The sequence below is a fragment of the Pithys albifrons genome, chromosome 6 (genome assembly GCF_047495875.1).
Source record: "Pithys albifrons albifrons isolate INPA30051 chromosome 6, PitAlb_v1, whole genome shotgun sequence".
NCBI lineage: Eukaryota > Metazoa > Chordata > Aves > Passeriformes > Thamnophilidae > Pithys > Pithys albifrons.
Genome location: NC_092463.1, coordinates 36,997,826 through 37,011,646, shown reverse-complemented (window position 1 = coordinate 37,011,646; position 13,821 = coordinate 36,997,826). Strand labels below are relative to the sequence as shown.

At 38.9% G+C, this 13,821-nt stretch overlaps 1 protein-coding gene across 5 annotated transcripts in view; it reads left to right on the top strand.

Annotated features, from left to right (window-relative positions):
* The window catches only part of DPF3 (double PHD fingers 3), a 141,865-nt gene that overhangs the window by 102,485 nt on the left and 25,559 nt on the right, over positions 1-13,821 (top strand). For 2 of the 5 annotated variants that reach the window (XM_071558244.1, XM_071558243.1), the window contains 2 exons: positions 479-1,897; positions 6,103-9,011. The exons of the other annotated variants lie outside the window; for them this stretch is intronic. In XM_071558244.1, the coding sequence (XP_071414345.1) occupies positions 479-675 (197 nt within the window). In that variant the 3' untranslated portion in view covers positions 676-1,897; positions 6,103-9,011. Of the gene's footprint in view, positions 1-478; positions 1,898-6,102; positions 9,012-13,821 lie in introns of those variants that run through there. 5 annotated transcript variants of the gene reach the window in all.

Below are 13,821 nucleotides of genomic sequence, written 5' to 3'. Positions count from 1 at the left end.
AGGATCAGGTGAAGCATGGGGATAAAAAATAGTCCTGAGATTGATGAAGTATCTAGTGGTTTACTTTTCCATAGCAGTAAATTTGTGACAGTTGATGCCAGTCGAAGTCATTGTGCTTAGAGCTAACAGTGTCTAATTACTTATATGGTCTAAAAATATTTTAAAATTGATCTAAGTAATCACAGGGAAATACTTTAATGTCTTTTGAAGAGAGGAAAACGTGATTAACCCTTTCGCTGCTGTAGCTATGGGTACCTGTGGTGTTTGTAGATGTTTTTCTTTGAAAGAGAAACTGATCCTTTGTTATTTCTCTTACTGGCAGTTCTCCCTATGATATGTAGGTGTGCGGGCACATACGAGTGCACACCTAAGAGCTCGATAGTCTGACTTTTTTAATGATTATTAAATGATGATTTAAAAAATGCTGATGATGCCTGTTGCTTAACCCATGTGCTGATATATTCATCATACATGTCAGCTCATTTGGGAAGAGAAGGCAGGAGGGACGAAGCAGCGCCAGCACGCACTACGGAGGACTTGTTCGGTTCCACGTCAGAAAGCGACACCTCGACCTTTCATGGCTTTGACGAGGACGATGCAGAAGAGCCTCTCTCGAGCCGAGGAGGTGGCTGTGGTGGCAGCTCTCCCTCTGCAGACAAAAAGGGTGGCTGCTAAAATAACTAAAAAGACCCAGAAACTCTGAGCAATTTGCTGTCCTTTTTACTACTAAGATTATTATTACCTTTTTCTTTTTTTAATTTTAGGTCCTTTGTTTTTGTTGTTTGTTGTTTTGGTTTTTTGGGGGTTTTTTGGTGGTTGTTCTTTTTGTTCTTTTTGTTGTTTTTCCTGTGGGGTGTACACTGAAAGCACAAGCTTTTAAAGCTCTTGACAACTACTTTGAAGAGACAGAAGGTTTTGATTTTCCTGGGCCTTTTTCTTTTTGTTGTTTGTTTTTTTTTAATTTTAATTTGGTTTTATCCCACCTCCTCTCCTTCTCTTTCTCTTTGGAAATGTAAAAAGTGGATTTAATATTTTTTTTAATAGTGAGCAGAGTTGATTTTCTTGTCTTTTAATATATATATCAGCAAACCACAAAAAATGCAGATGGGTTGGACAACAGAAAGCAAACCCAAATAGGTTTTTTTTAATTATTATTATTATTTATATATTCTATATATTATTAGAAAATTACTTTTTAAATAAAAATAGAAAAAAAAACCAAACAAAAAATCAATTGATGTCTACTTGATAATAGAACTGTTTCTAGAGAACCACTGTGGGCGGACTCTATCAGGGGACAAGGAAACCCTTGATGTGATGGCTTCTGCATTTCGGGATTTTGCACTTACTGTAGCATGTGGAGTTTGGCTCTTCTTGTACACCTGCTATGCTAACAGCCTGAAAATACAACAGCACCATTGAAGACCATGGCCTTGGGGAACACATTTCCATCTCCTTTGGACACCTTTGCACTCAATAGATCTCTTCCTCCCTGCAACCCTTTATGTCTTCCTCACACCGTTCTACTTTTTTTTTTCTTTTCCTTCACCTTTAACTTCATGGACAGCAATTTCCAAGCACAGGGATGGAATATGAATGACAAGTCATAGACGTTACAGACAAAACGGAGCAGAATCATGGAAGAAAGGATGTGGAAAAATACCTCACCTAAACTTTTCTTTCCATTTTTAAATTTCAATCCACAGCATTTTTTCCTGTGTTACCCTGTTTTTTCTCTCTGTAGTGTCTTGTGAGACACTTTATTTGCTTTTTAATAGCTTCTTTTGAAAACAACCAAAGCAATACTAATTAAAGTTCCAAGGGCAATGGAGAAGAGAGTGACTCGCTTCCCAGCGGCTTTGCCAGAAAGGAGGAAACATGCAGCAGGATTTGAAAGGTATGTCCAAACTGAAATGTCTTTCACTCAATTGTGAAATCTCTGTGCCCTGGATTTTCAACAGACAAACCTGAAATTTTACAGACTTTAAAAAATGAAATTCAAATTTATTTCTCCTGCTACTTCTGCCCTTCAATCCCTGCACTTACATTTGTAGCATTAGTATCATATTCTCTCCCTTCACTTTTTTCTTTCTTTTGCTTGCTACTCTTTGATGTGCCCATGTGAACAGCAGGGAAATTAGAAAAGCAGCAAGTACCTAGGAATGCTCTAAATCCACAGTAAACAAACAACATGGTTTTTTGCATCCATCCCACATCTACTTCTTCTATCCATGTAGCAGTCATGTCACACAAATTAGAAGGTTAAAAATAGTTTACATTTTACCCAGTGTTCCTCTAAATATAATCCATGCAAGCTTTGACAGGAAAAAGATTACAGAAGTAATGAAGACTTATTATCTTGACTTGAAAAGAACTCAGTTTTCACTTGTCTTTCACTGCCTGAGATGTGTAGGCCTTACATGCCTGGAACCAGCTGAACCTGGCCTGTGCTGCAGGGATGGCACTCCACAGCTCTGCATTTGCTGAGCCCTATATTTGCCCAGCTTCTTGCATGCTGGGGCAGCCCATCCTAAGCTCTGCACTGATGTGCTGACTGTAGTCCTCACAGCACCTGAACTAGGTAGCTGAAACCTACCCAGATACATCTTTCTGAAGAACTGCAATTACTGGATCAACTGCAGAATAGACATACTCTGAACAGACTATTTTCCAAATGGAGTCCTTACCATTGTCTTTTCTGAACCATGCCTAATATATTCTGGGCTCTTTTGGAATACAAACAATAATCAGATGCCCGTAATTCATTGAGTCTTGATTTATTTTCACAAATGCAGTTACTGTAACAATGCATACAGCCTTAATCCTTTTGCAACCAAACCACCCATCTTTGTGACAACCAAGTAGCACAGTACCCTCACAAAGAAGCCACAACAGCTCACATAGTGCATAAAAATTGCCAGCTGACATTTATTAAAGATAGCATAGTAAAATACCATCTCTGTTATTTATGTCATTAATGTGTATATGGGTGGTCATTGGTTCAATATAGTCTTGAGAGAGGAAGGAAGGTAAAATTAATTCATTGTTATGGAGAGAAAGTAGTTCTTGGATTCCTCAAGATGTCTCAGTAGACTGAGATAACCAACATGAGTTTAATCCAGCAGACTGAGCAGTGTGGTACTGACCATAGGAAGGCATTGATCATAGCAAGGAAATTAGGACATAGAGTTGGAAGCTAAAAGGGTACTCGTTTAGGCTAGGTTGTAAAGTAGTGTTAGCAGTGAGTGTTGACTGGAGTGTTGATATGGAATTGAAATATTCTCAGGACATTTAGTGCTGGAATGAAGGCTGGAAAGAGGTAAAGAAGGTTGGTAGATCCTAAGGTGAAAATGAAAGCAAATTAAAGGGGCTGCTACATAAGATCCTTTCAGAAGGGCAAGGGAAGCATGACAATGTTAATAAGGCAGAAAATATATAGGAGAATGCTTCGTAAAGGCAATTTAAAAAAAAAGAAAAAAAAAGAGGACCCTGACACTAGCATAGCCAGTTCAATAATTAGGGAACTGCACTGTGTCAATTGTATCTTAAAGGACAAATAGGTCCCAAACAAAACTAGGAAGACATAAAAAGAGTTTTCAATGTGAATTCTGGATTGTACCTAAAAAATAGTTATCTTTGAAATCAGAAAGGAGTGTGATTCCCTGTATTCCCCAGCGATTTCAGCAGTTCAATAAGACCAGCTTTCTTCATAAAATCTTCAAAGTTGCAGCCTTTCCACTAATCACAAAGCTGGTTATTCCAGTTTTCCAAAGATGTCCTTCTTATTACAGGAAGGTTAGCACAAGATTGTCCTGAAACACATGCTCCCACACAAACCACGTACCAAAATAAGACAGCCTCAATGTGAAATATGAATAAAGGGATGTTTCATTTCAGGTCCTAAATTCAGACTTTTCTGTGCTTAAGCCATCTCCTCAGTCACCTTTCTACTGCTCCATACTAAAGGATCTTAGAAAACACAGATAGTTTTCTGAGTTGTCCTCTGTTAACTCTGATTCACAGATGGGAGCAGGAGAAAAAAGGAAGTGACATGCTGCTTGAGCAGTTGATAAGGCAGAAGAAAGGCTATGTAGAGTGTGCACTGGTCCATCTCCTATTCCCTTTTGTAGTACTTAATTAGTTGAAATTTTGGGAGGGACAGACCTCAGCCATTTTATGAAAACTATAAAATTTTAAGCATGATAATATATGTTGAGGGAATTTTAAGAAAATACAGGATTCTGGCATTGAAGTTAAAAAAGTAAAAGGAGAACAGGAGGCATGTGGTGGAACAGGAATGGAACTGAAATCTGATTTGCTTCACTTTGCATCTCTTCCCTTTGCCCAGACACCCCACAGTTTTGTGGGATGGATATTTATTTCTTGAATATGTAATGGTGCTTGGAATAACATCGTATACATGTGGTAAGGTCATAAATGATGAGCCTAGGCTGCTGAAACAAGGGCCAGAGAGAACTTTGCCACTGACTTCAGAAGGATTACCATTGGGCTTTCTTAGCTATTGCTTTTATTGAATGAAACCTCCCTGTTAATATGCTTGCTGGTATGGTGTAGACAAGCTCCGAGATGGCCATTTGTTTCAGCAGAATGTGTTATTAGAATCCCCTCACCACATTGTTTTTTGCCTTTGAGATTTTACATTAGTTATTCATTTTGAGTTCCAGCTTACCATTTTACAGACCTCAGCTTAGGCTCCTGATTGAAGACAGAAACTCAGTTTGCTGCCTACGGATGCATGGAGCAAACACGAACTGCACACAAACAGTCACTGGGTCTGAACTGTGCTGTTCTTGCCTGCTCACTTTGCCTTTTTTTGGTTAATTCTTACAATGATATTTTGAGGTGGGCCCTAAAATTTTGTTCAAATATCATAAAACTATGGAGCTTTCAAAGACTGGCTCCTCATGCGATTTTCCTCTTCCCCACTTTGAACTGACCCCATGGGAATGATCTTACTACAAAAACTCCAAAATTTGCCCAGTGTCTTTTGTGCTGCAACATATGTAGATGTTTTCAATAAACACCCATTTCATAGTCTCCTTTTTTATTTATATGAAATTTTAAGCTATGAGTATATGTAAAGTATGAGGCACATCCATGTGTTCATGCTGGCATGGGGTTGTTTTGACAAACCCTCACAGTGCAGGACTGCAGCCAGACTGAATTTTTGCTGACTGAGCCATTACAATAAACCCTACCAATCTTTGTTCTCCTTGCCAGATATCCACCAGTGTTGAAAGAAAACCCAACCTATATAAATACCATAGAAAACTGACATTGGGTCGGAACTATTTTCATGTCGTTGTCTGTAATTCCATGAGTGCTAAGTCACCAATTTCAGAGAAGAGAAGTTGTAATAACATTTAGGAAAAAAACCCAGCTCTTGGGATTACAAATTCTGATAGCCCTGTTAAGCAGATGCTGCCCATTCATATCTTTTGGTCACTGGCAGTGCCTAAGATTTTGGATCTTTGTATAGTCCAGAACTGATGTGAGAGATGAAGACATGGGGGAGGCACTCCCATTTTTTGGAAATAAAGAGATTATTTTATTTGCTATCTAATCCTATTCAGAAGCTTAGCAGCATGTTCCTTAGTCAATTCATGAAATAAATGCAATGCAAAATGCAATCTCTCATTCTTTCCAGGAGTTATCACATTGCTGCCACCACCCCATGGGTATCATTCAGACTTCTGAAAATGTCTTTTGTGCCATGCTGCACACGCTTCTGGCTCTGTAAAAATAATTTGTAATATAGCAAGGTAATCAGAGCAGACTTCATTAAGCAAAGGTCTTAACCTCCATTGAAGAGACAGCTGTCTTAAGCTGATTGATGAAGGTCATTTAATGTTGTTCACAATAACTAAGACTGACTGCATTCAGTGCCTTTCTCTTGAATATGTTCTTTCATATCCTATTTGTTTTGTATTAATTTATGGCTTCCACAGTCAGTTGAAACTGAGTCTGTTGAGCTACATTTTCAAAGAACTAGAAGACAAGCAGTGTTTTCTCTGCAAACTTGCTTTGGTTGTCCTTCTGAGTTTGTTTAGTTTCACTTTGTATTGCCTTTCCCCCTTGCAGTTAGCCCTGCCCTCATGGACTCCAGCATCCTTCAAGCAAGACATTTCAGAAGAAGACCAAGAGAAGCCAGGATACTTCTTCCCTTACCCTGACTCTTCTGTACCCGTGTTCCATTCGGCATAGGAGCCTGGACTGTGGGAAGTTGGCTACCAACTGTTGAGAAAAGTTCTGGGGATGCCCTAACCTGGTGCAATACAAAGAAGTTTTTTTAAGTTTTGATTTCACTTTCTTTTAAGCGTGTGTATAACCCAGGTCAAACTGGAATCGATCTACAGTAGAACTGACTGAAAAACAAACAAACTGAAAAAGACAACTATTTTATTTATTTCGATATTTAAAAAAAGAAAAGAAGTGCTGAAGTTGCACAGTATTTTTGTTTGAAATACATTTTACTTCAAATTTTAAATGCAATTTTTGTGAAGACATGAAATTTTAGAAAGCACTTACTGTAAAATAAAGACTGAATATTTACTTTAAGGAAAAACTTTTTTAAAATAATGAAAATAAAGGTCAACTCTGCTCTCTCTCTTACTTTAAAGAAGCCATTCATACATGTGCTAGGTATCTTTGTTATTTGAAAATTGGATGTGGTAAGTGAAGATTGTTCTGTTTTCCTTTCTCCTTAATAATATTATCCTGTTAGATGCTTAAAACTTTTCTGTACTGTGTTAGGCACAAACCCAAACAAAAACTGCTGGAGTAGCAAAGACCAGGCTCAGTGGCTGATTTCTTTTTTGTTATCAGATTTTGTGTCCATTTCAAAGGACTGTCTTCTCCCAATAGGATTGATGTGTCTCTTCTGCATGGTAGAAGAGGTTTGCTCTTGAGCAACTCGGAGAAGTACTTCTGCTGAAAGAGGGGTTTAAAAAATGAAAACAGCTCTGTTCATTTTAGTATTATTTTTTGCTTTGGTAATTCCACAGCTCATTGTGAGTTGGTTGTAGAGGAAGTACCTAAATGTTAAGTGCTCTTGGCATGGATCATTCTGTCAAGCATGATGCCATGTGTAGAAAACCTGTGTACTTCAGTCCTTCCTGAAGTTGTAGTGGACTTTGAAAAGTGTACAGGTGCGCCCATACATCAGCAGTAAGCAACAGGGGTTACTCAGCAGGAGAGGAATGTAAGTTCCCACTGTTGCAATCCTAAATTGTCCTGTGAGGCAGCAGTGAGACGTGAACATCCCAAATTCTAAATTGTTAGGCATTTTGTCTGGGAAAAAAAAGGTGTTCTACTTTGTATAAGCACTGGAGGGTTTTGTTGGCTGCCAAATCTGCTCACAGAGGGTTGCATAGCACTGTTAGTGTCATATGTGATGCAGCCTAGCAGGGATGCAGGATAGTCTTGTGTGCCAGGAGAAGAGTATTGGACTTGGCTCTGAGATCAGCTTCTCCTCTGTAACAGGGGTGTGAGATGTCTCATGCCCCTGTTACAGAGAAGAAGCAAACTGAGGCAAACCATATTGGTATAGACCCCCAGGGGATATAGAGAAAAAAAATAGTTTTGTTAATGTGGCTTATGTTGGCTTTTAGCATGAAAAAACCTATGTCTACAAAAATTCATCCTGTCTAGGTAAAGCTGACACAAAGCTTCATCCTGCATCATGTTTCTTGCACACCCAGAACTCACCTCAGTGAGAAGTTTCCATGTGTCAGTAGCAGGAGATTTTGTACTCTTCTCCCTTCTCCTTCTCCCATTTCTTCCCAGATTAACATATAGGGCCAAAAATAATCATGTAAGATGTCCAGTCGACCTGAGTCCTGCTCCAACTAAATTAAACAACAAAATTTGTGTCCTCATTGGGCTCTTTAGCAGGATGGGTTTGTTTAGTTCATGTTGTTGGTTTCTAAATTTGCAGTGAACTGCCTCTAGAGAATAAAATAAAATTTAAAAATTTATTTCATCTAAATATAAGGCGCACAAATGTAATGAAGATTTGAAAACTTTAGGGTCTCGGTTCAGTTTGTGTAATATTCCTTACAAATAAATGTTCTGCTTCCAACGTCCCAACTGTATATTCCTCTGTAAATACTACTTTATTGAACAAATTCTACAAGGTCTTTTTTGGTACAAATAATCTTTAAAAAGACATTGTTGAGTAACATACTTGTACATATACTTTTCTAAGCTCCCCGTTGTTTACAATATGCTCTTTGAAGCTTAAAATAAAACATCCTCCTCTATTGATTTTGTTTCCCTTTTCCATTTTGTAAATTATTACTTTTGCCCCTGGATTTTTTTAATTATTTCTTAATGAACCATTACATTAACCAAGAATTATCTTCATTCTAGTCTTTTACTTTCTCTTCTCCATTCATTGGACTGCAGAAACTGGTCCTGTTAATTGCTATAGTGAAGGTAGGCAGGAAATTAAGAAGTGTTGTGTAGGACTCATTTTAAGAGTCTTTCTATCATTTGATGATAATAGAGGATCTTCCTAAACGTGTTTGTGTTTTAATAGCCTTCTTCATGAGTTGCATTAAGTTGATTTTGATTTGAAGGTGGAGTCTAAATTATATTACAGCTGTTTGTATAGATGTTAGTGACGTTGCTTAAGGAGTCCTGCCCCTACCTATGCTTTTTCTAATTCATAGTAATTGGAGTAACTGGAAACTGTGGTTCCCTTTGCTGCATTTCACAGTGCTGGCATGAATCTTCACTTTCCCTTTGCATGTATTAGATTAATGTTATGGTTGTATAGGATGGAAAGAGGAAATGCTGTTTTAGATTAGATGAAATCTTTTTAGGAAACTCTGTATGACCTCTTCCCCAGTATGCTTTGCTGTTATTTTTTATGAAGCTCTGTGGTACAGATGGGTTCCTATCTGCCTGAGTTTTCACATCTTTGTGTGACAGTGTGTGTCTTTGCAGCAGAGAATTAACTATTCTTGGTTGTCTTTTATAGCCTTTCCCTATAAAGCATTATTTTTCACATGTGTAATTTCAACTTCCATTAGTGCTTTGTCTCTTCACTCTTTCTTCAGGTGAATATGATTTAAAAACTTCACTGCTTGCCTTCAGACCTTTTTTTAACTTGTGCAAGGCCTTTGACTAATCCACAGAAGTAATCTGTATTATTTGATTGTATGCAACCTGTAGTAACTGATTTTGAACCCCCATTCCAATCCTCTCTACAATTTAATAATGTCAAAGCATGAATATATGCAATCCCTTGTATTACCAGTTAGCATTTATACTCAGTCTACATGTATGTTTATTTACTTGATTGGAGAGAGGCATCATGCATACTGAAGTAATTAACTTTTCTCAAGGTACACACTAGAATTACAAGAAATTCCTTCTCACTCGACATGAGCAGACTCTTTTGTCAAGAAAATAATCTAAAAAGATTCATACCAATTTTTGTTTCCTTTTTCATTGGAGGAAGGAGGAAACAAAAAGTCAGTTTTCAGCTACCTTTGCTGTTCTCAGTCACTGGGTCTTGGGAACCTGTTTGGAATCTGATAGCACAGCTCATGAACTCCTTACTGGATTGTCTTCAACTATTCTGTGGCTGGGCACTGCAGCCCAGAGGCAGCTGAAAAGATGGGGTAGGGTGCTATCTGTATTTCTGAGCCATGCTGAGAAAGAAGCTATGATAGTCTCCTTAGAGTGCACATTGAGTGATAGGATTGATGGTTTTAAAGCCCCTCCTAGCAGGTTCCAGTTTCCTTTCTGTGATTTGACCTGAGATATTCTTCCAACAATCTGAGTTGTAGTCCTACAGAACTACTTTTCAATATGGATTTCATGGAGGCAAGTAATTTTCTTTTCCCACCTGAAAGAAGAGAAAAGAAGGGAGGATATGTGATGGCTCCTGGCATTGCTGCTGTTGTTCTTCTAGCTCCTCTTAAGCTTTCTGTTGTGCTGCATAGGACAGAGAAACCTATAGAGAGAAGACAGACTGGACTGAAGGCAAAGCTGAATGATGACAAACAAAAAGGAAGGAAGGAAGGAAGGAAGGAAGGAAGGAAGGAAGGAAGGAAGGAAGGAAGGAAGGAAGGAAGGAAGGAAGGAAGGAAGGAAGGAAGGAAGGAAGGAAGGAAGGAAGGAAGGAAGGAAGGAAGGAAGGAAGGAAGGAAGGAAGGAAGGAAGGAAGGAAGGAAGGAAGGAAGGAAGGAAGGAAGGAAGGAAGGAAGGAAGGAAGGAAGGAAGGAAGGAAGGAAGGAAGGAAGGAAGGAAGGAAGGAAGGAAGGAAGGAAGGAAGGAAGGAAGGAAGGAAAGGAGAGCAGGCAAGCAGGAAACTGCTTGTGGCATCAATGCACTTTTCTTGTTCAAGTGGTCACCTCACATTCTGACTCTGTTGTCCTTTTCATTGTCTCCAGTGTGATGGATGCAGAGACCTGAGCTAGACATTTCTGCTAAGGTTACCAGGAGTGAAAGTGTATGTTAAAATTGGTCTTTATAGATGTCTCTCAACACCTTTTTTAGATGAATAGGATTCTTCCTACCACAGGCCTGGAAATAGAAATGTTCTAAAGAAAATTTTAATTTTGCAGAAATTATCAGAACAGGAAAACACTGTTCCCTAAACTCCTGGGCAGATTTATGCTGGCACAAATAAGTCTTATTTTCCTATGAAGAATGGTTCTTGCCAGTAAGAGTGAGACATGGCAGCAGGTGGGAATAAAAATGTTTGCCAGTGTTGCAGCAGTTAATGGGTGCCCCCACAACCAGATTTCCCTGGGTGGACACTGAGCTGAAGGCTGGCAAACTTGAGGGCTGGAATCCTCAGTTCTCTGGGTGGGACAAAAACAGTATCAGCTAGTTGGCTTTAACCTGAACTAGAATGTTGCACTCATTTAAGATTTATTCCAGACTTTTCCCTGCACTCAGGAAAAATTTGCATCCTGAATCTATGAACCCTGCTTGTATTTAGACATCAATCTACTGATGATAAAAAAACCCCATAATACTTTCTCTCTAAAACTAAGCTTTTAATGCTTATTAGCAATGACATAGATTTCTCTGTACCCCTTCCCATCCCTGGTGTTAAAGATGGATGAGTAAGACCTCAACTGCATAAAGCATGGTAGAGCACATAAGCAACAAATACTCCCCTTAGCTTTGTCTGGGTTTGTCCAAATTGTGGCTTGCTGTTTTTAAGATCTCCACAGTATATTTTTTAAGACCTGACTGCATTTTCTGCTGTTTCGACAAACACTCTTGCTTTGTGTGTTAGAAACTTACATTATCTTATCTGTTATTTCACTATGTTTTGTCTTTGCAGCCTGTAATTCTTCATGATTCCATGGTGGGTGGGCCATGGTGGGAGAAAGATGGCATTTAACTTTAAAAAACCACAGATTTCTGGAGCATGGTGTTGTGGCTAACACTGCCACCCATAATTAGAAACAGTTTTGCTTAATGTTGCCTAAGACAGCTGTGGTAACTTTGGATATTCAATCTACAAACCAGCAATGGCACTGCTGTGGAATACGCTTTGAACACTGAAGCTGGACAGTGGGCTGAAGCTCTTGGAACTGCTGCTGCCTGCCTAAGAGAGGCAGTATCTTAATGCTGAGTGGTTTGGGGTTTTTTGGAGTGAGGTTTCATTTCTCAGTGCTATTCATCTTCCATAATCAATTCTCAGTTTATATCTGAGAATTTATATCTAGGTTATATTTAGGTTTTTACAGGCATTAAGAGTAATTTTTAACTTGGACTGAAGCCCCCTCTCATTAAATTTCTTCAGTCGGCTGTTAAGTGTCCTGATGTTGGTGACTTCATTGTGGACTGCAGGAAGTGAATGAATATGATCAATCTTTCCAATACGGCCTCATTTTTTGAAACTGGTTGGAGATTTTAAATAATGCTGGAGATACTTTAGTCAAGCATTTCTGAAGACTTAGCTTGATAATTTGCATTTCTATCATTAGCCACCAGCCATTAACTTCTTCATATGATGATTTCAGTAATCAGTATTGAGGTCAGATCTCCAAGATGAGAGGAAGTCATTGCATGGGAAAGATGTGCTGCCACTAAAGGGGTACTTTTATTTTAGTGTTGGCCAGTGTGACGTAGCTTTCAAGTTCATGTAACACTTTGTGCGGTGGAGTTTACATCGAGTGGTTTTCAGCCTATCTTTGAGAAATTAAGTTTCCTGTTGGTACAAATCATAGTTGCTTCACATTAGTGCTCTGCTAGGAGTGGTTTAAATATGTAGTACAATACTAAAGTCTTTCCAGCCCATTCCCCAGGCTCACCAACTTGTTTTACAGTGTAGTGCATTCTGCAGTGGATTCTGGCTCAGAAGTCTTATCCATCACTGGGATATCTGGACTTCAGCTTCTTAAAGAACAGGTCCCAGCTCTTCTCAGGTCCTTCTGTACTGACTGTGTCTCTGAATGTGCCCGTCAGTCAGGAGGCTTAGGACAGTTCTTAACTGTCCATAAACTCTCTGTAGGTTGAATTTAGATTGCTGTTGTACTCTTCAAACATCCAGATAGTCCAGATTCCTGTATTCCTTCATCTGGAGAAGAGGACCTTCCCTGAGTTAGCTTTATTTCTCCTGCAAGACTGGGTCAGCTTATTCATTAACTAGCTGTCCAAGACCCTTTCCTCACTTCATTAAAGGTGAGATTTTACAGGTACATAGTGACCTGAAAGAAAAAAGTCAAAATTAATTTCCTGAGGACATCCACACCTCCGTTATGTTTCCCTGTGACTGTTTACATATTTACAGGTCTGGCACTGTATGAAGAAGAACCAGTCCCCATTAGGCTCAGTGCAGCTATCACAGAACTAGCTAATTTCTTGTTTAATCTGATGTGATACTTAGCCGCTATGAAGTATTGGTTGTGTAGGTTAGAGCACTGCTTCTCACTTGTTACAGGTTATGGAACAGCCTGCACTTTGACTTGGCTAATCTGGGATGGAATGTCTGATGAGCTCTGAGGAAAGAGATTGCAGATTTTAATCTGGTGGTTTCCTGCTGAAAAACAAATTAAAAAATCCTACTCTTTTGATCTCTGGCAGCATTTTATTGGACATTTACTCAAAAAGGCCATTGAAATAATTGAACTGAAAAGGGCCATGGTGATCTTCTCCTCTTTCTTCAAAATGAAATGTGTTCTCTTTTTCTCAATGAAATTATGCTTTTCCAGTGCCAAGTGTGCACAGGCCAGAATGAAACATTTAATTTGTGACTATTTTCTTCTTTCTTAAAAACAATTGCATTGAGTTCACTTTTGAAGCAAGGTACTGATCCAAAATGAAAGTCCAACTTTTTGTTTGTGAGGCACTGGCACAAAATGTCTCACCCTTTCTGAAAAATCAGTTTTTTCCCTCTGCCATATCTTAACCCTTCCTCCCTTCCCACTTGCTTTTGACTGAAACTACTTTGTTCAAATTCACTCCTTCACTCAGATGTTTAGATCACCCTGAAATTGCATTTTTTAGAGAGTAAACAAAGACATTTCACTCCCTCCTACTGCACTCATACTGATGCTTTGCAGTGTGCAGTTATAGCTCTTACTTCTCTCTAGACATTGATGTTGCTGGGACTTTGATAGAGAAGTGAAAACTAGATGCCTTATTGATGAAATCTCTATTGGCACTAAAAAATTCCCAGCCAAACAGGAATAAAATCTGTGGATGAGGGGATTTTCTCAGCTTCTGGTACTGCATTACAAACAGTGCAGAGTGTGCATGGGGATCACTGCCTGTTTGGCAGCTGAAAGGATTTCTTTAGCTCAACAAGGGACTGAAGTAACTTGCTCC